This window comes from Sabethes cyaneus, chromosome 1 (genome assembly GCF_943734655.1).
Source record: "Sabethes cyaneus chromosome 1, idSabCyanKW18_F2, whole genome shotgun sequence".
Classification (NCBI taxonomy): domain Eukaryota; kingdom Metazoa; phylum Arthropoda; class Insecta; order Diptera; family Culicidae; genus Sabethes; species Sabethes cyaneus.
The window spans coordinates 139,514,477-139,539,754 of NC_071353.1; the positions used below are offsets into that span (position 1 = coordinate 139,514,477).

The 25,278-nt window shown below is 42.4% G+C and overlaps 1 protein-coding gene across 1 annotated transcript in view; it reads left to right on the forward strand.

Annotated features, from left to right (window-relative positions):
* The first annotated feature begins 3,703 nt into the window (after nt 1–3,703).
* The window catches only part of LOC128746301 (pneumococcal serine-rich repeat protein), a 48,599-nt gene continuing 27,024 nt past the window's right edge, over nt 3,704–25,278 (forward strand). Inside the window, exons 1-5 of the mRNA XM_053843350.1 lie at nt 3,704–4,095; nt 7,941–8,817; nt 8,875–10,282; nt 10,339–11,017; nt 18,562–18,850. Coding sequence (XP_053699325.1) covers nt 3,975–4,095; nt 7,941–8,817; nt 8,875–10,282; nt 10,339–11,017; nt 18,562–18,850 — 3,374 coding nt within the window. The 5' untranslated portion in view covers nt 3,704–3,974. The remainder of the gene's footprint in view (nt 4,096–7,940; nt 8,818–8,874; nt 10,283–10,338; nt 11,018–18,561; nt 18,851–25,278) is intronic.

The following is a 25,278-nucleotide window of genomic DNA, read 5'->3' on the forward strand; positions in this document are numbered from 1 at the left end:
ACAGCAATGCGACAACCGAAGAGCAACAGACACAACAATCAGTAAATAGACGACCGAAATACGGCATAATGACGACAAAAATGCGATGAAATGATGATGAAAAAGTTATGAAAACATGGGGAAAACACGATGAAAAGTTCATGAAAAAAAAACAACAGCAAGAACAACAAAAAATGACAAAAAGTTGTTCAAATCATCAAACAGTTTGCCGCCGTTTTGACGCTTTTTAAACATCCGTAAAAGACAACGAAAATAGGTTGGATATACGACAGAAGAACAACACAGTAACAGTAAAAAGATAATTGACTGACAACAAATGAAATAAGACGACGAAAAAATAAAGTTATAAAAGGACAATAAAAAATACCAAAACGATGACAAATAGTATAACAAAGGTAAAACGGAGAAAACATGACAAAAAAACCAAACCAGACGTAAAAAAGACGAACAGATGACGAAAATATGAATGACGAAAAGGTTATGACAGGCCACAGGCGAAAAGCCCGTTGAAAAAAGACGGAAGACGATAAAAATACGATAAAAACTGCCAAAAAATCGATCAACGAAAAACGTCATAAAAGACGTCAAAAGGCGTCAACAAAACGCTGAAAATAGACAATAGAAAATAGACAAAGGAACGATGTGAAGATGGCGAAAATACGATGAAACCCCACCAAAACAACAACAAAACGCGTCGAAAAAATGACATAAGAACAACAAAAAGACTGCCGAAAACACTGACTGCAAAAACGGTATAAGAACGACGAAAAAAGGCGGCGGAAGGACAGTAAAAAGGTGACGGAAAGATGACGGAAAAGTGAGGATGAAAAGTCGGTAAAAATAAAATACGAAAGACAAAAATAAACGAAAAGGAGCCGGAAAAACGCAAAAGAAGAGATAAAATATGTCAAAAGTGATAGTAAAAAACGACGAGAAGACTAAAAAATGGATGCAAAAAAGGCGATGAAGAGACTTTAAATAAGGACAAAAAGAACTCATTGGGAGCAACCAAAACCGCAACACAATACATTAAAAACTAATAACAAATCCTTGGAGATATAAAGTGCCAGAAAGGCAGAAACACCATCGAACCGAAAAACCATACAAAGAAAAATGAAAGATGAAATACGAAAAATATCAGTAACTAAAGTCGAGAGTAAGCGTCCCTAGTTAATTTAAGTCAAATCTCAAATCCACATGAAATGATTTCAAAAAAGCACTAATTTCCATCAAATAGCAATACCGATAAAATAAATGTGATAAAGAGTGATCACACATTTAGGATGAATGCTGCGGAGTTCATCCATGTTAAAAGAAATTCTAGTACAGTTATTAGAAAACAGGTAGAACATATCGAAATTACTATACAATTTTCAGCAAAACGAACAAAAACAATACTAACAAATCTGCAAATGAAGCACAAATGAAAGCACAACTACGGATTTTTCCTCAGTAAACTCTGACAACGTGTGTAGAATCGGGGGCGAAAATGAAGAAGTGAAGAATGCAGAATAAAAAATCTGTGTCACAGTGCGCCACTAGCCATCACGAGCAGCTGGATCGAGTTAAATAACTATATCGCGAGTGGGCTATGCAGAAAGACGATATGAGGCAGTGCGTTGTGCGGGTGTGTAGGTTGCGGAATATCTGTACACAGCAACGGAGGCTGTTTGTCTTACGCTTGCGAGAGCGGTTTGAGCGTGAAATGCTATGCTTCACATACTCTCTCGCGTGAGAGTTGACATCGCTGGCTTCTCGCTCAATTTGCAACATTGATTCACTCACACCTCTTTTCTGTTCCGTTTTTTCTCTTTTCCAGACCCGTTGTTCCACCTTTTGTTCCATTTTTTCTATTTTTCCGTATCGTTTTTCTTTAGGATTTTGCTCTCACTTTTCTTCCTTTTCCTTCCATTTTGCCTTTTTTTATCGTTTATCCTCTTCTGTTCCATTTTTCTTCGTTTTGTGTTCCATTTTTTTTATTTTCAATCCTGTTTTTGTTACTGTTTTTCCCTTATTTTTTGTTTGTTTTTTACTTTCCCGTTTTCCTTCTGTTTGTCCTTTTTTTGTTTTCTATCCCGTTTCCTCAGCTTTTTGCTCAGTTGTTTCTCGTTATCTTTATCGTTTTCCTTTCTTCTCTCATTTTTCTTTTTGTCTGTTCAGTCTCCTCTTTTTTGCCCTTCTTGCCTCTTTTTCCCATTTACATTTTTCCGCGTTTTTTTCTCTTTGTCCCGTTTTTCTTCCCGCTCTGTCACGATTCTTCTTTCAAGTTTCTTTGTTTTGTATTCCAGTTTTTATTCTTTTCTCTATCTCGCGTTTTCCTCTTTTTCTATCTCGTTCAATTTTGCCACGTTTTTCTTCGTGTTGTCTTCCATTTTTTCTGCTTATGTTTCATTTTTCCTTTCTTCCTTTTTTTGGTTTTTCTGGCAATAGCAGGAGATGGACTGCCTCTATGCCTCTGTGTGAAATAAGTTAAGAAAATTTACTTGCATTTTCATAAGAGACTTTTTGCTCTTTTGGTTCTTATGACATTTTTGAATTAGGTAGTAAACATTCAGGAGAACCGAATTTTAAATAACATCCCAACAAACATTTTTTATGAATAGTAGTTTATTCAACCATTGTACAGCTAATTACCGGGTAACAAGCGCTTGATAAGCTGTTATTCAACAAAAATGTTTGTTGGGATGACTTTCTGACTTTTCGTTGGAGTTTTTCGTCATGAAAAACCATGAGTTTTTCAACATAAAACTGGACCTGAAATTGAAAATGAATGTAAATTGGTACCAAATTGGTCTTGAAACGGGATTTGAAAGCGAACTTAAAGTTGAACTTGGAAACATTTAAAATTGGACATGAAATCGGATCGGATTTAAAATTATGCTTGAAGTTGAATAATTGTGAATCAAAGTTGAAATTGGACTTATAATTGAAATCTAAACAAGGAACTGAAAGCGAACTTGAAATTGGACACAAATTGCACTTGAAATATTTTATTTAATTTTAGTTTTACTTAAAAGTGAAACTAGACTAAAAATTGGACTTAAATCACTGTTGAAATTTTATTTATAATTGGACATGAAATAGGTCTTGAAATTAGGTTTAAAACAAAACTGAAAATTTTATTTATATCCCGCATTTTGCACCTTACTGGACATGGACACCGCAGTCTAAAAGTGCGACTGGCACAAAAAGTTCGACAATGCGAATGCTGTGAGTGAGAAAGAGAAAGAGTGACAACTGCAATGTTGCTTTTGTTTTGTCATATACATTGGCATTAGAGAAAATAATCTGGATTAATCCAAGTACAGCTGCAAAGGCTGCAAAGCACAAAAACTGGACTAGAAACAATGAAACAGGAAATCCGGGACAGCAAATGAAAAACGATAGAAAATGAGGAATTCCATATTATTTTCAGTGTCACACACAGAACCGTTCATTTTCTTTGCATCAAAGACGTCAAACTCATGGATTCACTGCGTCCGATGAGACCGTCAAATGAATGCCGGCGGGTTGTTTATTTACCTGTTGTTCGCTTGTTCCACTGCGTTCGGTTTACAAACACTGCACTAACACTACTTTGTAGCCGGTTGGTGTTAGAGTCGTGGGAGGGGGTGGTGACTGATTGTCAAATGACAGCTCATCGAATGGGGCGTAAAGTTTGTGCTTTGTGCAGCAGACACAGTACACAGAGGAAAAACGGGTAGCTCTACGAACGAGCGCTCTGGTGCAATATTGCAACTAGTTTCTGCAGGAAATCGATCAGTTTGTGCAACATTTAGTGTGATACTTTGCTAATTGGAAAGTTTTTCGATCGAAGCCGAGCTGTGAAGGACGAAAAATGCACGGTAAATGCGGTTCAACGACGGTCGGTTAACCCACACGACAGGACTGGTTGGTTGGTGCTGGCCCACAAGAGAAAGAAAACCCCATTAGCCGCAGGTGGAGTTGATTTGTGTCCTGCCTAGAGAGTCACCATGAGAATAATCTACTGGACTGGTATCGTCGGAACTGTGATCGTTGCCGTGTCCCTGTATTGGCCACCGTTTTTCTACATTTTTCTATTTGTGCTTTACTCGCTGATACTGATTGCCTTGGGTAAGTACCTTAACAAGCACTGAGGCTTACATTAATTTATGAATAGTGATAAGGGGAATGATTCACGAGCAGTAGAAAACACAAAGTAGATACATTTTATATTCAAGTTAGCAAAAAATTAATGTTTTGTGATCTCGGTTGAACCTTGTGTGCGAATTGATGTGAAAATCTCCAAATAAATATTTGTTATCGTAATTGTTTTTCATATAAACATCACGCTCTAGTGTCTGGATCAATAATCCAGACGTGCCTGTGGGTTTGTGTGGGTGGAAAGCAAACTCTTGAGCAGTTGATGGGGTAATAGATGTGAGATCTGCTTACTGGAGTGGAATCACCCGACATAGGGAAAGAATGGATATCCCGAGATATCAGCAGCCGCAGATAGCACGACTTACCTTTACATCACTTTGCAATACAATGACGGGCGATAGTGACAGCTGCTTCGGTCGTTTGGCGCCAACGAGGGATAACCCTGCGATACGTCAATAAGCCTTTCCAGCACTGCTGTCAAATGCGAGGGGTATAACCCCTAGCATAAAATGCCAATGTGATATATATATTGGTGGACACCTCACATCCCCCTCCTTCTCTAATAAAACAGCAACTCCCCTTCACGCGTAATACGTGTTACTATCCTAATCTTCATTACTGTAACTAGCAAGAAAAAAAAATCCGCCCAGGAGTATACATGAATACTATACGCGTATTCCGTGCGCACACATAACGGACGTGTGCTTGGCATACAATCATCATTTATTGGGCATATCTTGCAAAAAATCTTTGTGTGATGCAATGCATAGGACACATAGAAACAATATAAAAATTTTCCTCAGTGTATAGTTACATCATTAAAACTTTTTATAGTAATCACTGATTACAACGCCTCGCCGGAAGGAAGAACCCCTTGTAACAATGCGATCGTACTTGGTACTAGCAGCATGGATTTCAGATGTGCGGATTTGTTCGAGATTCGCCTATACTGCCCATGGATGCATATATGCTTAGATGCATTCGACGCATCTGCTGCAGAATGAGGAAAGTAAACAAACATAACAACACGAACATAGACCGCAAATTGCAAACCATGACAGCGACTGGATGAAGCTTAAGGTTACAGGCATTACAGGACGGTAATTAGATTTCATATAAAGTATGCTTTCCAAAATATTAAAATGGTGTTATTTTTACAGTTACTTTAGTTTATAAAATCGCGTTTTGCGAAGCATGCTGCAACAATCAGCACTGCGACGCCGTTTGTCCAAATCTAACAAGAGATGTGTGCCGCGTCCCAGGAGGTCAGCTTGTTGACCTGTACGTAAAGAAACAACATGAAAAAAACAGTCAATCTTCAAATCCCTTGAAGTGTCGCCCGTTTAAAATCGTTACCACTAGCTTTTGTGGAGTTTGTTGCCATCGCTGTCCGCGCGAAAAAGAGGCATCCGTGCATTCCTAATTGACGAACAAGTTTCGGCAAGTTTATGAAACACAGCAACCCAACAAAATTATTAATCAGGCTTCTGCTACCAAAAGCAAGTAAACTGTTGGATCGAAAAGCTTGTACAAAATTGAAGTGTCACCGTGTAAATATTAATTTATAGGAATTTTCAAACAGCTAAGAGCTGTTGCTGGAAAGCTCATTTGAATGGCTGCCAAAGCAATAAATGAAACATCAGTTGAAACTGAGCTTCCTAAATAAATATAGCGAGTTTATCAGTTACTTTAAATTTTTGCTTGTTTCCCACGCTATTTTCTTAAAAAGTAAAGCTCTGATCCTACATCTCTTAACAGAGTTTATAATATTTTGTAACTGCAGGCCGACAGGAAATGCTGGGCATGGAAAGGTTTTTTCCTTAGGTTGACGGACATCAATTAAATTTCGAAAAGCTTCGGTTTTTGAACAAGAAATCCGTTTTAATCTAATTCATTTCCTAAGAATGCAATTTTTTTCAAAAAAGATACATATCCTACAGTACTGTGAGTAAGCAATATATTTTCCTCTAATTCGTCCACCTGTTTTGTTTCGTCTATATTAGGTAATTTATTTATTGCTAATGACTGTCCTGACAGGTTGGATGCATGATACCATTAGGTTGCTCGATTGCATCTAGGACGACGATACGAGCCTGACTGCTTCGTTCACCGATAGTAAACTCGTTTCGGTTGCCACATTTTACAAACTATGGCGAACTACTCACTTTAATAGATCAAGAGATCGATTGATGAAATCAGCGACTAAGGTCGCTCTTATCTTAGATGCTCTATGAATGCTCTCCTGCCCTTTGGAAGAACCTGACTTTGCCCAAGCAGCTGTATTATAATTAAGCACCTGTGATAGCCACCCATATAACCGCATAACCACACTTGCCTTCAGCCGAATATGGCAGCTCGACTGATACGTTCGCCGCCTGTATCCCATTCGGAAAATCGTTCAAGCTCCGCCGCACCAGCGTGCCTGCCTGCAAAAGCGAAATGATGCTTGATGGCGGCCCAGGTGATCTTGCAATGACAACCCAAACTTGTCACAACTTGGTAGTGATCATATAAACGATCCAGTTTTCTATTTCAGTAAACTCCGGTACTCAAAGACACCTCTCAACATTCTTCACGCCCTTTACCGCCCTCACAATCCTCAGATACGCCACCATTGTCGCGAAACAGTGTGCAAAATATCCTCGATCGCTATCCTAGTCTTTACCTAACCGGTCTCTTTAAATTAGGTGGCTGCCTGGACCTGAGCCTTTTTCAACCTCTAGGTGGCTATCGCGTATCGCCGCTCACGATACTAGGCTAGGCGGATGTCCCGTCTCGCCTTTTTCATAATTCAAACCGGACGGCCCGTCTCGCCTCCTTCACATTTCCAGGCAGATGTTCCGTCTCGCCTCTGTCATATTTCTAGACGGATGTCCCGTCTCGCCTTTTTCATAATTTTAGGCGGATGTTCCGTCTCGCCATTTTTTATTCTAGGCGGATGTCCCGTCTCGCCTCTTTCATAATTCTAGGCGGATGTCCCGTCTCGCCATTTTTCATTCTAGGCGGATATCCCGTCTCGCCTCTTTCATAATTCTAGGCGGATGTCCCGTCTCGCCATTTTTTATTCTAGGCGGATGTCCCGTCTCGCCTCTTTCATAATTCTAGGCGGATGTCCCGTCTCGCCTGTAATTCTAAGCCGGTTGTCCCAACACGCTTGTTTCCTGTACAGGAACAGTCTTACTAAATATATCGTTCTATATACCTACCACATTGTATTCAACACTTTTCCTCCCCCTATATCGAGTGATTCCACATATTCTATAAGTTATTTGATTATGCGAGCAGGTGGGTCCTGTCACGGTCGCCAAATGTGAGATCTGCTTACTGGAGTGGAATCACCCGACATAGGGAAAGAATGGATATCCCGAGATATCAGCAGCCGCAGATAGCACGACTTACCTTTACATCACTTTGCAATACAATGACGGGCGATAGTGACAGCTGCTTCGGTCGTTTGGCGCCAACGAGGGATAACCCTGCGATACGTCAATAAGCCTTTCCAGCACTGCTGTCAAATGCGAGGGGTATAACCCCTAGCATAAAATGCCAATGTGATATATATATTGGTGGACACCTCACAATAGATAAGAAGGGTGCCGCCGTCAATTGAAAAGGGAAAAACAAGAGAAGCCATAAAATAATTTATCATCGTGACCCTGACTAGATGAGAGTGTGCCAATTTTTGAATATCGACATTCAGCATATTTTTGTTAAAGTTTCACAAGCATTAAATCAACGCCTGATTTAAACATATTTTTAATTTGGGTCTTACCTAATAAAGGGATAAATTTTAACCGTTCCGGTTTATGTTCCAGCCATTTTCGGCACTATCTACGTGCACTACAAGCTAACCAATAAGGAAACGAGCCACCGTGCCCGCGAACTACCATCGGACGTCCTGTACAATGCTACGAAATCGCAACTATTTGATTCCCCGTCACCACCGAGATCCTCGGCCAGTTTGCCGATCGTTTTTGGGCGGACGGTCGATGGTTTGCTGCAGCAAATCATCGGCAACGCTATGCGTGACGTCGTGAGTCCTGCCCTGGCGGAAATCGTAGCCAATCCTCGACGGATTGTCGACCTACTGCGGGAAGATGTTTGGCTCGGTATCGAGAAACTACACGAACGAGCTTCGCGCATTGACGCCCCGAAGATGATAGCCGTCGATTTTGTTATTAAAACTACGATCCATTTGGAGAAAATCCGTATTGCACAATCGCGTGCTGCTGAGCTTGGGACGGAACCGGTATTTGCGACGTCGTCCTATCTGACCTCCACGGAAAAAGAGTTGGACTTCCTGAAGAAGATCTGTGAGATTATGATAATATTTCTGCTTCCACGAGGTTATTCGTTGTCGCCCATCAAAGACCTACTTTCGGAGGTGATCTCCTACAGGGTGCTTTATCCGATAATCAAACTAGTTACCTCACCGGACTTCATCAACCAGCAAATAGTGGAATGTATCGAAACCAAACTGGTAGCGGTGGCTATCAATAAACGGAGCTATGAATATGCAGCGAATTTTGAGGACTTTTTAAAGATTATTAACGCCAGTAGCACGACCGAGGAACTGCACTCGATTAGGGGTAGCATCGTTAGTGACATTATGCAAGCGACTACGATGCAGAATTTGCAACGAACCAGAGGATTTGATAATGACCTTTTCGTCGGGAAACCTAGTGGAAGCGGGTATGTAATGCACTAAACAGTCTTGCAAATTTTATTACAACTTTTAGTTCGTTTCAGAAACAGCGGGGGAGACTCGGACAGTGGCCCTAGCCGGGCGGAAATCACTGCTTCGCTGAAGTTGAAAAAATACATTCAACAGCTGTCGTTCGCAAAAAATCAATGCGAGAAATGTTTATCGAAACTTGGCTGGAACGGAAACGTCAGCAACGATGTCGATCTTTCGATTTTGGACATCCTATCAACCGTGGCAGGCAGACGACATTTCACAATCTTCCTGGAACCGTTGAAAGCATCGTCGTTGGTAGGGTTTTACACCACCGTGGAAGAGCTGAAGCATGCGACTAAAAGCTCCTGGCATCAGCTGGGAGCGGAGATATTCTACACCTACATTCGCTGTCCAAACTCGGAGATTCCGGTGGATAAAGCTACCAGAAAGAAGATGGAGTCCTTTCTTGTCGGTGACAGTGGACCGGAAATTTTCTACGAAGTACAGCGCGAATGTTTGATCACCATGGAGGACAAATATTACCATCCCTTTCTGTTGAGCGAAGAATATGCTAAGTTAAAAAGCTCCCTAACTCAAGAGGACATCAAAGAAATCACGCTCAATACGTATCTCTCGACAAGTACCGAGAGTCAGGACGAAACGGCTTCCAATGCGTCTTCTGCCAGTGGCGACGTAGATCCCGTCATTCTAGACCTAAGCAACCATTCGACGTATGCTCGGAATAAGCTGGACCAATTGGATGAAAAATTGGTGAACAAAAACCAAGCGCTGGAGGCACTAAAACAGTCTTTAAAACCGGACTCGAAGCTGCTAGCCATCCTGGAAAAGGAAATTGATTGGTTGAAGGGAGAAAAGCGTCAACTCGAATCACATCTGCTGCGAACCGAAGTCTGGGGCGAATATCTGGGAAAATGGCGTGCCATCGTGGAAAGTGTAGATTTTTCCGACGACAAAGAACCCCAGCCTCACTTTATGATAGTCGTTCAGGTGGATGAAGTGAACGACTGCGGCAAGGAGGACGTTGCAACGGCGATGGATGCTGCCGATAGTATATCCACCGGCTGGGTCGTCGTTCGCTCGTTAGCCCAGTTTCATGATCTGCACCGAAAGCTACGTCCAATGTGCGTCGATCTGAAAACGATCGATTTACCGTCGAACAATGCTTTCAAATTGTTCTTGCTGAAAAACGACAAATCGCTCCTGGAAAAGGCAAAGCAGCAGATACAGAAGTATCTGAATTTCATCCTTGAAGATGATCATCTCAATCAAAGCGAAGCTTTGTACGAATTTCTGAGTCCCAGTTCGGAACGGCTGAAACAAAGCACTCTACCGTCACCTTCCAAAAAGCAGTCCAAATTTTCGCTGGTCACACTTTTTAAAACTAACAGCGAAAAAATGGACCAATTCTGGGGTTCGCATTTCAAGTTCAATACGGCAGACTTTCCCGACGACGACCAGGTTAGTTAGAACTAGAACACTAGATTTGAACCGACATTAAACCACATTTATTTTAGGTCTCAATGTACCTGGAGGGCTCCTCGGCGGAAAGCGGGTCTTCCAAAGCCCAAACGGACACGGACGCGAAAGATTCCATTGCCGAACCGCTGTACGCGCTGCTCGGCGAAATCTTCGACATGGGCGGTGTCTTCAAGTGGTTGAGACGCAGTCTCATTTCCTTCGTGCAGATCACCTACGGGCAAACTATCAACCGACAAATTCGGGAATCCATCAACTATCTGTTCGAGGAAACGATGCTGCACACGTACGCCTCCACAGTGCTGAAGGCACTGTGGCCCGGCGGTGTTCTCACGGTGCGAAACATCGATCGCACCGACGATCAGGCGGAAATGACCATGAACGCAGCTAAATCGCTGCTGCTGGACAACATTCCCGACTTGCTGTGCAACATAATTGGTGCACAGAACGCTCGCGCTGGCATTATGAAACTGTTTGATAACGCGCAGAATCCCGTCTATAATAAACAACTTTTCTACGATCTGTTGGAAATCCTGATGCTGGAGCTGTTTCCGGAAATCCGTCAGCTGAAGGTCCCACCGAGTGTTGCAGCCGTTGCCGTCGTGGGAGGTTCGACGTCTTCTGCCGCTTCAACGCCGACGCATGCGGGTCATGCTGGCAGCGTGATCATCGGGGGATCGTCGGCTCATGCGACACCAACCCGGATCATCTCACGCAACTAAGGAACCTCAAACCACGGAGACAGGAACAGGATGGAACGCAGCCACCGATGCTACAATATCACTTAGCTTATTATTGGTCGTCTTAGTTTAGTAGTAAAATGTATGTTTAAGCTGTCCAGAGCTGTCCTTGTTGGCGCTTTGAAATCTCTTCTGTGAACTGATGCATTGAATTGTGTGCTTAAATCGGCAACGTTCTTACAACATTTGTAGACATTCCAAAGAAGCAAGCATAAAGCTGATCTAAAAAAAAGAATAACATTCTAGTCCTAAAATGTTTGTTTTAGTGTGAGGTGATAGGGAACAGAAAAATTGTATTTGCATTGATCTCGAGAGATTGTTACAATGAAGAGTGATAAAATATATGCAAGGATATTGTATGCATATTCTTGTTCGTATGTATGTCATTTAAGTACTTTTAAAGAGTTATTTAAGTATTGTTTGAAGACTATTTTAATGTAATTTTCTCCTTGATTGTTCAACTTTTCAAACACAGACGCCGCATGCAGAGCACGGATCGGCTTCTGCGAACCAATTTTTGTAGACATTTCCAATCGGCATGTCGTCTGTTGCATCAGGAGATATTTCGACTCGGGTCCTGATTTTGAGATATTTTTCCTGAAAAAGTGCTTATTTTTGCTGTAAAATAGCTTAACGTTTTAGTGGAAAAAATTCACGTGAACGAATTAGGAAAAAAATCGAACCGTTCTTTCAGCTCTCACAATACCAATTTCAGTAATGCAGATTGTAATGAGTACAAAAATGTCTTCCATACTTTTAAGCTTCCTGTATTTTTTCTATGATTTTAATTACTCCATTTATCAATCACCTTATGCCTTAGATCGTTGTTCACTTTCATAAGTTCTATGATTTGCTGATCGGTAGACTTTGCGTGCTCCAGATATGCGCTCATTGATGCGTTTTCTTTTTTAGCTAATTCGGAAATGTTAGTGTTGGTGAATCGGCCAGTGATAATGCGGATGGAACGGAAGAATGATTCGAAGACTGATTGAAGAAACCGTAACCTCTTCCAAGTGTTTAGCTTCTTCAATTTCGTTAAAACTTAACAGGTTCTTCCTTACAATTTGACAGATTAGCTGTCATATTTTCGCAATCGCAGCGTAAACCTGCGAAAACAAAAATAAGCGGACATTTGGGGGTGCTATTTTAGAAATTGCGGGATATTAAACTTAATGTGTCGTCTGAGGCTAGTTTTGAAGACTCCAATTATAGTGCTTTAAAGTTGATGGTAGGTCCTTGAATATTTTACTACCAGAGTAGTTTTAATTTACTCTCTTGTATGCATTGTTTATCTGCCTGTAAAGATCACGCAGCAATAGACCAACATATTCTGAGAGCCTTCTTATAGCTGCTCTTATCGACGCTTGAAGAGTCGCCACTCTGTCGTCTGCCAAGGTGCATGTTTGACAGATGGAAGTGTGCGTTTAGGAACATGACGATCAATGACATAATTGAGGATATTCGAGAAAGTCCAAACAGCAACATTGACATCGTTATTACCTAAAATCTCGTTCCAATTGATATCTAGTAGTATATCTAGAAGACTAGAGAAGTCAGTTCATTCAAAATCGTAGCTAACGGTATCCGCTATGCTACAGGAATTCTCCGAAATATCCACTTCAAGCGTCAGGTGTAAGCAGCGATGGTAGACAGTCTTAATGAGGGGATGTAAAGCCGCGGTCGAGGTGCGTAGCCTGGATTGCTGACGAAACACAGATCGAGCATTTGACCATTCGCATTAGTCACAGGGTTGATTTGTCACAGAGGGTTAAGGTTGTAGCAGTCCAGGTCATGGAAGGTAGATTGTAAAGGATCTGCATACAAGAATCCATCAGTAGGGGACTGCCACTTCAAGGTAGGAAAATTGGAGTCGCCGAGGACCACCAGCTCGTCGACAGGCAATGCTTGCGTACAGATAACACGCAGTGATTACGTATGAGCTATACTAAGCGCGAGGTCACGCATTAGGTCAGGTGGCAGATGAAGCACACACAGGTAATAGTCGAATAGTCCTCTAGCTTGTGTTGCACCCAGACTTGCTCGATAGTTGTTCAAGCACTATTCTCCACGATTTGTGCTTTGATTCGTCGGTGAACAGCAACCAGCACCCCGCCGCCGTGAGATCTGGAACTGTTCTGTGTATTCCTTACTTACTTACTTACTTAATTGGTCTAACGTCTTACAACAAGACCTGCGCAGTATAATTTCTCCATCTATTTCGGTCCATGGCAGCTGGTCTCTAGTTCCGCGGGCACCCAGTGCTCGCTAGATCTCGCTCCACCTAGTCTTGCCACCTCGCTCGCTGTGCCCTTCTTCGTCTTGTTCCTACCGGATGTAATGCGAAAACCATTTTTGCAGGATAGTTGTCCGGCATTCTAGCAACATGTCCTGCCCAACGTATACGTCCAGCTTTACCCAACAAGCCTCCATACACCGTTCTCTTGCACTCCGCCAAAGATGGTTCTTAGCACCCGCCGTTCGAAAACTCCGAGTGCTCGTAAGTCCTCTTCAAGCAGTGTCCACGTTTCGTGCCCGGTCTAATTAGCGTTTTGTACAGTGTGCACTTTGTACGGGGGCTCAAATTGTTCGACGGCAGGTGTTTGTGGAGTCCATAGTAGGCCCGACTTTCGCTGATAATACGTCTTTTAATCTCACGGCTGGTATTGTTGTCCTCTGTTGCCAGTGAGCCAAGGTATACGAACTCGTTGACTACCTCGAACTCATCCCCGTCGATTACCACGGTACTGCCCAAACGGGCCCTGTCGCGCTCGGTCCCGCCCGTCAGCATATACTACATTTCATTTATCTTCAATCTCTGCTTCGCGTTTTAATCTGGTGTACTGATTTTCCACAAATCAAATGTTCTGCCGACAGCATCCACGTCGTCTGTAAAACAGATAAATTGACTGGATTTATTGAAAATCGTGCCCCGCATTTCGATCGCCGCTCGTCTTATAACACCTTCAAGCGTAATGTTAAATAGCAGGCAGGAAAGACCATCTCCTTGTCGAAGTCCCCTGCGAGATTCGAATGGGTCCGACAATCCACCCGAGATTCTCACACAGCACTTGATCCCATCCATCGTAGCCATGATAAGTCGAGTAAGCTTACCCGGAAAGCCGTTTTCGTCCAAAATTTTCCATAGCTCTTGTCGGTTTACGCTATCATATGCGGCTTTGAAATCGATGAACAGGTGGTGCGTGGGGACTCGGAATTCGCGGCACTTCTGGAGGATTTGCCGCAGAGTGAAGATTTGGTCCGTTGTAGATCGACCCTCCATGAAGCCGGCCTGGTAACTTCCCACAAATCTATTGGCTATTGGCGATAGTCGATGAAAGATGACTTGGGACAGCACTTTGTAGGCGGCATTCAGGATAGTGATTGCTCGGTAGTTCTCACAATCTAGCTTATCACCTTTCTTGTAGATAGGGCAGATAACCCCGTCTTTCCACTCCTCCGGTAGTCGTTCCGTATCCCAAATCTTGACAATCAGTTGATGCAAACAGCCGGCCAACTTGTCCGGGCCCATTTTAATAAGTTCCGCTCCAATGCCATCCTTTCCCGCTGCTTCGTTGTTCTTCAGCAACTGGATGGCTTCTTTAACTTCCCTTATCGATGGGGGTGGCACATCTCCGTTGCTTGCTACACCAACGTGGTCACTTCCTCCGCTGTTATGGTCTTCCGCCTGCACGCCATTCAGGTGTTCGTCGTAGTGCTGCTTCTACCTTTCGATCACCGCACGGTCGTCAGTCAAGATACCTCCATCTTTATCTCTGCACATTTCGGCCCGCGGCACAAAGCCTTTGCGAGATCCGTTGAGTCTCTGATAGAACTTCCGTGTGTCGTGAAAGCGGTACAACTGTTCGAGTTCTTCGCACTCCTTCTCCTCTTGGTGGCGCTTCTTCTCCTTGAAGAGTCGGGTTTGCTGCCTCCGCTTCTGTTTGTATCGCTCCACATTCTGACGGGTGGCTCTACGCAGCATTTTTACCTGCGCTGCGTTCTTCTCAGCCAATATCTGCTGTCATTCCTCGTCAAACCATTCGTTACGTCGATTCGGTGCCACACGGCCTAGGCGGCCTAGCGCGGTTTCGAGAGATAACGTGTAGTTTTCGGCGACCTCCGGTTGCTTCAGTCGCGCTAGATTATACCGTGGCGGGCGCCGGTATCGTATGTTGTTTACAACAGATAGCTTTTGACGTATCCTTACCATCACTAGGTGGTGATCCGAATCAATGTTAGCGCCTGGATAGGTTCTGACGTCGATAATATCTGAAAAGTGCCGACCATCTATCAGAACTTGGTCGATTTGTGATTCTGTCTGGTTTGGGAGATTTCCAGGTGTACCGATGGTAGAGGTGATGCTGGAAGAAGGTACTACGTATGGCCATGTTCTTGGAGGCGGCGAAGTCGACAAGTCTTGGGCCGTTTTCGTACGTTTGCGGGTGAGCGCTGAACCGTCCAATTACCGGTTAGAATTCCTCCTCCTGACCAACCTGAGCATTAAAGTTCCCGATGATAATTTTGACATCATGTCTTGGACAGCGGTCGTATTCACGCTCCAACTGCGCATAGAATTCGTCTTTGTCATCATCGATACTTCCGAGGTGAGTGCTGTGCACGTTAATTATGCTTATATTGAAGAATCGGCCCTTGATTCTTAATCTGCACATTCGGGGGTTGATCGGCCACCACTCGATCACCCGCTTCTGCATCTCGCCCATCACTATAAAAGCTGTGCCCAGCTCGTGTGTAGTGCCGCAGCTCTGGTAGATGGTATGACCATCTCTATACGTACGTACCATCGTTCCTTTCCAGCATACCTCCTGCAGCGCTACGATGTCGAACTTGCGGCTCTTCACTTCTTTAGAAAGCACGTGGGTACTTCCGAGGAAATTTAGAGACCGACAGTTCCATGTTCCTAATTTCCAATCGTTAGCCCGTTTTCGTCGCCTGGGTCTTTGCCGATTGTTCCGATTAGAATTATTATTATTACTTGCGGAGTCCATTGCTTTGATTTTTTTAGTGGTTCAGGCTTGCAAAGCCCGCACCCAGCCCACAGTATCGCCGGAGGGCCAACGTCCTCCCCTGTCATCATAAGACCTTGGTTTCTACCGGAGTTGGTTACCCGATCTCCACCGAGGTTGCTCGTACCCGGCTGGTACCACGAGGAGGTAGGGGTAGGAGTTGCTAGGTAAGAGGCTGTGGACCACTGTGGGGTCTATTTTACGCTGCACAAGGCACCGATGGTACGCATTGCCAAGCCGTTTACCAGCCTCAAATTCGGTTATAATCTCTAATTATAGCTTGGTTCGACCCATGCACATTCCAGCATTGGACAAAGGTAGGAGTCACGACGACAACTTGTTAAGCGTAGCTACCTATTACCCCCCCCCCCTTCCTTTCCACTCTTTCCCCTCCGTTCCCAAAAAAAATTTCATTACTTTCCCCTACCGTCCCTCCATTACTTGTAGAACCTTCGTTTCAAAAAATATTAACTCCCAAGTGAGTTGCTACCCCGACAAACAAGTCACAAGTCACAAGGTCAGCGCGCTACTGGTCAAACTGGAGGGATTTCGCGATACAAATTTTACACTGAAACGGCCAATTTTGTTGTAAAGATGTGTGTTAATTGTAAAGTGTAGCGTCGATGGGGTGGTTCACGGTTTTACACTACTCACTGCTTCGGGCTGGCGCTCGCTAATCTCCGCTGCAGCTATCGGCGTCTTCCCTGCTTTGATGAATTTCTCGAGTGCCGCCACGCTGTTGTCGTTTGTAGGCACTTCGAGGTTAACTTGCATTGCGTCTCCTGCTGCTACATCACCGTTGAGGTGCTCATCGAAATACTGCTTCCACCTGTCGACTAGAGTGACTATATACAGAGTGGCGACAATGTCAAAATTGGAATGATAATTATCTGTCAGTGTCATTCCAATCGAGCAGACAACCTATCCAACGCGTATGCAGGAAAGAGAAAGAAAAACCTAGGATAAACCGCATTGCATACATTTGGGATGACTTGGCGCCACTCTGTATATAGTCACTCTACTGTCGACTACCTCGAGCTCGTTTAAGATGAACTCTAAAAGAAACATTATTATTCACGATTGTATGTAGCGTACTCGTGAGTCCGGATTTGGCATCCTGCTTGTTTTCGTACCATTGGATAACCCTTTAAAAATTCGGGAACATCGCTCTGTGGAAAAACTTTTATCCATCAAACAGCAAAACCTTTGTAAAAGCCCAAAACTGGTTGAAAATGAGCTTGAATTTTAATGAAACAATAAAGTATGGTGTCAGTCAAGAGTGTTTTTATTCCAAGCGGATTTGCAATGATTTTGTCCCTGCGCTGACAACAGCGACGCGGGCAACAACCAATTATTATAAGCTTGCATCCAACCTTGCATCATATCACTGTCAGAGTCTGCCGGTAGATCACGCCAGTAGGAGCGCTCATCTCACCACCCGCACACGCATCCCAGCGCATAGCATCACATGTTCGCCTTTTAGCAGGCAGGCAGGCTTTCGAACATTCCGTGTGACGATGTGGGTTCTGTTTGGTCACTCACTCTCACGGGTTGCCGTCTCTAAAGCCGCATTGGCTAGCTGGCTGGCTGGAGCTGTTGCTCGCTACGACTTGCTCAGTCAGTCATCGGTTGGCTTTGCTGTCGCACGGAGCGTTGGGTTGGATCTTCACTTGGTGATTTGGTTAGAAAGTGAAGTAAGAGTAGTAGTGGTAGTAGTAGTAGGAGGAGGAATAGAAGGAGGAGGCGAAGGAAACAGTCTGTGCTTGCATACGTGTGTTTCTGTGTGTGCGTGCGTGTCTCTGCTCTAGCCCTAGTGTAGTATTTGAGTGCAGATAATAAATTCAGTGTAGCCTCCGTCGCGCATAACCCATCTTGGTCCTACGTAACCCCACGGCTACGCAATCCCGTTGTCATCGAAAATTGGAATATTTGGCACTCTTCAAGTAGCAGTCGTCTCTGCTGTAAAAGTTTTCAAGCGCAGTTCCGATCTACCGTCAATAGGATGCCCAAGATTCCGCAGCTTATGTCGTCCTTATATAATCTGCAATAGTAGTGCAAAAAAAATCAGGGCAGCGGATACTTAACAACTTAAGCAAAGTACTGGCACTCCGTGAGACCTATTGTCAAGTGCGTGGGTGATAGTGATTCAAAAAAGCTCCCCCACGGCGTGAATGAATTTTCACCATTAGCCCTGCCAAAGGCCGAAGGAGGCCTTTTCAGTGCGAAGGAGCTCCCCTATTTAGGCGTGGTGTTCTTCGGGCGTGCACATTCATAGCATGGGCGATTAGGTGAGTGATGAAGTGAAACCAGAAAAGCGCCCAGCAGCCGCCATTCAACAGTGATAAGATTAGAAAGAAAACGTAGCGAGCTTTTTCACCGTAGATATTTCGACGGGGATAGATATTCCGTGGAAGTGGCGAAGTGGTGAGGTTGGTTCTATTGATTGGCAGAGTGTGAAAAAGTGCAGTGTAATCGTACACGACACGGAGATTGTGAGTCACGATTACGATGGATAAATCCGGGGGAGAACCACGGGAAGGCGGATCGTCATCGATTCCGTCCACCAGCTCGTCATCGTCTGCGGCAGCTGGTCCGGCGCCTGGGTGTGGTTCCAGCAGTGGCAGTGCTTTAACGACGAATCCACTGACGCTGAATGTCACCACCACGACTGGTGGCAACTTCTCCGTTATCGTTGACAGTGAAAATTCCGTGGAAAACCTGAAAAAAATTATATCGAAAAAGCTGAAAGTTTCCAAGGACCGTATCTGCTTGCTGCACCGGGAGAGGTTAGTATTTCATACCAACTGGGTGGTGTATGGGAGAGAAAGAGAAACGCCAGACACAAAATATCGTAATATAATCAAAACCGGCACTCACTCGGCAACTGAGTGGTCTGCCGCGAGAGATTACTTTCAAGTTTGGCCACCATACATTTCCTGCATGCTTCTCTTTGTTTATGTTGCGTGTATAAGTGATGATCATGCAATTATAGTTATTTCGCCAGGCAATCCACCAGTCCCCCTCCCGACCGGCTGGCTGGCTGCCTTCAGACTACAAAGCCTCGAAAATCGCTTCCTACTTTGCAAACCCCAGAGGCCGCAAAATCCGTAACCAATGTGCCCATGCTGGGCTGTTTGTCTGTCGCCCGAGACAAGCTTGCTGGCGTTGTCCAAAAGCAGCAATTACTGCGCTGCTGCCATTTTGTTTCAGCCAGTCCACCAAAGGCTGTATGTTTTCGGTTCGTTCTTTCTTTTCGCTAGCGAGCGGAGCGGAGCGTCGGAAAGTGTTTGTCTGTCGGGTGCGACTGCGATTCTGTGATGGCAGGCAGCAGCAGCGCAGCGGCTTTAGCGATGATGACGACAATGACGACGACGATGGACGGTTGTCGTTGAGTGCAGAACCGCTGTCTGCCATGCGGGTGCGGTGGCTATCAGCGGGTGACGACGACAACGACGACCGCGGCCGCAGCGGACAAGAGCCGTTCGACGTCACTTTCTTATTGACTGAGTCGAGTGCAAATTTTTTCACACCGTTTTAATGTGATGTTGAGCTGATACCGAAATGTGAATCTGAACTGGGCTTAAGACGTTTTGCTCTTTTTCTTTGGATCTCTAAATTCAGTTATAAAAGTTATGAGTCCAGCACAATACTAATGAGGAATTGTACAAAGTTGGTGTATGTGCTGTGTGCATCTAACTAAATATGTAGGTGTGTGACGCTTAAAAATTATCTAATCTCAAATATGACTTAGCCGATTCATATAATGATTATAGAAATGATTATAGTCACGCAAATATGATCCACGATAACCTTCCCCAATGTGGTAGAAATATTTTATATTTATACACCATTAATGCCATATCATAGTAACAATTTTTGAATGTGATTTATTTCATTGACTACATTGATTTTACTACATCTTCACAGATCCGCGTTTTTCTGTTACGGCCAGTACTAAAAAAAATGACAGCCCTGAACATGACAGCATGAAGCCGAATATAAAACGCATTCAGCGTATACAGCTTTACCCCTGGTAGTATTCTTTTATCTGTCAGCCCGTGGACATGACAACTGAGTTGCTGACAATGTTTGTCTGTCTCAGTTTTCTATCCATAACTACAATTCATTCATAAATTGCAGTGCTGAATGATTGCTCGTCTAACCTGTCAGTCAATTTTCTTGCTCTTGACTGATATTTTAGGTCTTAAAGTTTTGTTTTTTAAACTGCCTGCTTTTTAAAATCAACCAAAGCGTTGAAGAAAATTAATTAAAACTTAGGAGCAATGTTTGCGTTTACTGTAGTTTGGTTTGCCGTTGTCGTCAGTTCAAAATGAATGAATGATTCACATTTGATTTTATTAACTATTGTCGAGAATAAATGAATGTAGAGAACAACACGAACATTCTAAGCAAACTGATGCAGTTTATTTTGACCTAACAGCAGTATTGGATAGCTAGGAATTCGATGGTAGAGTTATCAGTTGGTTATGTTCGTATCTCACTGGTCATAGGCTAGCAGTGAAAATTGGTGATAAACATTCTGATGAATTTTCTGCTCCATCTGGAATTCCACAAGGCTGCCGCCTAGGATCGTTGATATTCCTTCTATACATTAATGATGTGAATTTGAAACTGAAAGTTCCCCGTTTGTCCGTCGCCGACGATTTGAAAATCTTCTATCGAATCAGCTCTATCGCCGACGCCCACGTGCTTCAGCAACGGTTAGACAGCTTTGCAGTCTGGTGTTGCACAAACCGTATGAAAGTTAATCTGAGTGAATGTGCCGTCATCACGTTCTCAAGAAAAAAAAAAGAACCTATCTCTTTTGACTACAAGCTCTTGGGTACTAGCCTTGGAAGAAATAACTGCTCCAAAGATCTAGGCGTGCTATTAGATAGTAAACTATCGTTCCAGCAGCGTATTTCATATGTAATCGGAAAAGCCTCTAGAAATCTAGGTTTTTGGAGTTTCTAGAGTTCTTTATACTGTTCGCTGGTGCGTTCATCTCTCGAGTATTGCTGCTAAATTTGGAATCCACATTACCAAAATGGAGTTGATCGAGACGAAGCTGAACAGCGGCGGATTGTGGGCTTTGCTCTTCGACTCCTTTCATGGAGGAATCCATTCCGGTTACCCTCCTACGAAAGTAGTTGTCAAATAATCAATTTGGATACATTAGTTGCCTGTCGCAATGTTGCCCGTACTCGTGTCTGACGTCCTGACTGATAGAATAGAGTGCCCAGCATTGCCCAACAGTATTCGGCTACAGGTGCAACCAAGAGCTCTGAGAATTCAAGTATTTCTTCAACTTCCCGCGCGGCGGACGAATCACAACATGTACGGTAGTATCGTTGGGCTTCTTCGGTTATTTAATACAATTGCAGAAGGTTTTAACTTCAATTTGTCTAGAGAAGTGATCAAGCGTAATATTAAGACAATTCTAATTAAATCAAATATCATTAGGGCATAGTAACAGCCAGATGATAATAATGTAGGGTTAATTTCTAATTCCCGTCGTAGTAAGTAAAGCCATTCTATTTTCATCATTTGTTGGATGGATTTAGTGAATACTCCAAAAGTTTTTGAGCTGATTTGACTAGAACACACTTGCCTTCCGATCCGAGAACTTTAAAATCACTGAAAAGCGATTACTATAGCATATTGTTGAAATTACGCAACTGGCTTTATTTCTTCAAATCGTTGTACCGTTGTAAAATCCGTCCATCAAAATTTTTCATCGTCCGAACTAAAAATCACAACAATGTTTACGAAGCTAACGCGCATGTATTTGTGTAGGACTGCATGACAAATGTTATTCTGCAACATTTCTGCAGGTCAGGCAAGTTTTCCTGGCTGTAGAATAACGACAGTGCCTTGCGTGAGTCATTTTCTTTTATGAATGACGGAAATAAAAACGATTAGTCGACATTTTCTTCTTCGTCGCACGAAAAAACGTAGGAAATTTGGCTGGTAGGACTTCTTTAATGATAAAAAGCATTTAAATTGATCACAGCTCACTTTGATTGATCGCGTATGATAGACAACAAACTAAAATATTAGGGAATAACTAGTTTTGAATTGAATGTCATAAAAATGCAGATATTTTTAATAATTTGTGTTGGATAGGACGAGAATAGGCAATTACGACGAAGCAGCAACATACCCTACATAAATGAATGAACGCAAGTGATTCGTTCGAGTCGTTTGTTTTTACGTTGACAATGCTGAGTTCATTTCATCTGTACTACACTCTTAAAGTTTACCTAGAGTTTACCTGTAAAGTGGTGGGATGTAGCTAAAACCTAGTTAAAAGTACTCGAAATGCCAAAAATACTCAAATGTGCACAAACTCAGATTTTGAGTAATCTTTATATCAAAAAATTGGCAGTAAGAACCGTTATTCATCAGTTATTTCTCACAGAGAGACTTACAAAAGTCCCAGAATGAAAATAATTCTGCAACAGATACGGACAACAGACGTGGACGAGGTCCGGTGAAATTATTATGAACATTTACGAATAATAAATCTCTGATAACTTACTAAAACCAGCATATATTTATGTAATTCATAATTGAAATAACCAAAATGCCCGACCAGACCCGGCCGAGATTTTTGGCACACTTATACTGTATTCTATGGCGGTTCAAGCGATGCCAACTCTAGCTGCCAGTGTCTATTTACGGAAAAAATTACTTGTAAAAACGATAAAATTTATGCTTCTAATCAATTTTTAAAGCAAATAAAGCAACATGTGATATTTACACCTTCTAGAAAGTTACGTATTTTGATAGTATCAAAAAGTTTTTAGAACACGTCGAACCTGCTAGATGAGGTTGTGTGTACATAAAGTTTAAAAAACTGATTTTAAGGGGGTCACGTCAGAAAGTCAATTATATCTTGCAAACCATATGATGCAGATACTTAGTATATTCGGTAAAGTTTAATGAAATTCAAAGTTCTACAACTTTGCAGAACACTTGATCATGCTATCTAGTTCCTATGAAAAATTATTTTTTTCAAATTTGTTATCCCCTTAATATCTAATTATATGAAAATGTCATTAGATGCAGAATACTTTTTTATGAAACTTCTCTCAAGACACCTAAGCTCGAAAACGTCAGGAAAAGCGAGAAAAGACTTTTGACCGCCTTTTTCCGGAATGGTCCCACTGTGCGCCACTTTGACGAATATGGAAACATTCCCAACTAAGCCGAAATTTGAAATGACAGTGCGAAGGATGGAAAATGAGTGTTAGGTCTGTTTGTCTGGGCTTTAAGGGTATTTTGAGTAGTTTTAACCAAGTTTTAGCTAAATTCGATCTATCTACAGGTAGAATCATTTAACAGTGTAGAAACGGCAAAAAAGAGAACAGTGTATTGCATCAATTCAGGTTTATTGCATAAATTAAATAAATAAATATGAGATTTTTAAGCACTGGTTACGGCTAATTCTCTCAGTGTGGCAAGCTAACCCTCTGATGGCGCGATTCACAAGATGTTCAATATCACAAATTTAGGTGATTGGGTATTTTAGTGGTATTTAAATTTTCGCATATTATGATAAGTTATGATGTCACTGTATCGTCACATGTAGACTTTTTCAAATTTGACGAGTGAAAGTAATAAAAAAGCATTTTTTTATTTAAAAAAATTTTTTTGGGATAAGACGATAGCTTATAAGTAAACCACTTTTGGTCTCAGCTCGCCTTAGACAACAAATGAATAGATAAACTATGGTCATCGGACGATACAGGTTTCTTCATAAGGAAGCTGTCAAAAGCTCGGTCAAAATGAAGATCTCTCTCAGAAAAATAGAAGAGAGGGAGAGAACTTCTGACATCATTTCAATCAATCGGCTTCGTTGATATCTGTCAAACAGCAAATCATTCTATTTTTGATTTTTATTAATCAAATATTGACTTAACTTAAAAGAAAAAAGACCAGTTAGATTCAGAAAACGACGGGTTATCAAATGAGGTAAAAAAGCCACTCTTTTGAAAAAATTAAAATACCCAATTTCCATTTTTCATTATATATATTGCTGGTAATATTTCAAAGTGTTCCACTTCTTAATTTTATGAGCTTTCGTTGCACACCGAAAAAGTTATTAAACTTTTAATTTACTAATGTCGAATTTGTTTATTCAATCCGGGTTGAAACTGGATGAATTTTATCTGTCAGATAGGAGCAAATGAACACAAAAAGTTCATCCAGTTCCAATCCGGATTGAATAAACAAATTCGAAATAAAACCAGCGAAACATCAAAAACAGAGTAATGTCGTCAGTATCGGGCCACTGTTATTGTTGGGTGCACTTTAGAAGTACCAGTACGAATTTTCAGCAGGAGACCAACCAGGATGACCCAAACTGGTAGGAAGTAAAAGGCTATTGTGTCAAAAAAGTGTATTGTTCAAGTGAATTGTAACAATTGGCGCCCAACGTGCGGCACGAGTGAAAGCTATAAAAGAAGCAGCCATGCAAACTGCAAACGAAGATATCCGAATTTTGCAGAATTCCCATTCCTTTTACAATTACCCAAAACCTCAGTATCAAAATCCATTCGCTGGTTCTCAGAACCACCTTCCCCTTCCCAATATTACTGAATACCGTGTTTCGAAACGAGCCTCATATCCTATGGTGAGAGACACAGTTCCGCAAACACTCCTTGATTATCCCCGTATCATCCACAGTTCCATCCCATATCTTAAATATCAAAATGTCTAGAATCCTATCCCTTACAGTGCACCTTTAAGCAATCCACTTTTTCCTTCTGTTATTAAACCTTCTGCTCCACGTAACATCCCAATTCCTGCTCAACGAATGGATGATTCTAATAACGATCACAAAAACGAAACAGTCGAGCTAAGCGGGCAAGAGCAAGAGTCTAAGTCGGAGCGGAGACCAGGATTAAGACCGCCGACTGGCATAACACAAGTGGTCCTTCAAAAAAAGCAAACAGCAAAGGGCCGAAAAACGAATGTTTCTAAAGTTGATCGTGGATCACTAATGGTGAGTCCAGAATGGGAAGTGCGCCAGAGCACAAATTCATCGCTTTTCTTCAACCGATTGTATCACTCAACCATTGAACCTAGTCCAATTTGATGTCCTGAAAGTAACCAATTTTGTTAAAGCGTAAACCCACCCCTTTACTGCAACCGATTTTATCTCTAAACATTGAATCTAGTCCAATTTGAAGTTCTGAAAGTGAAACAT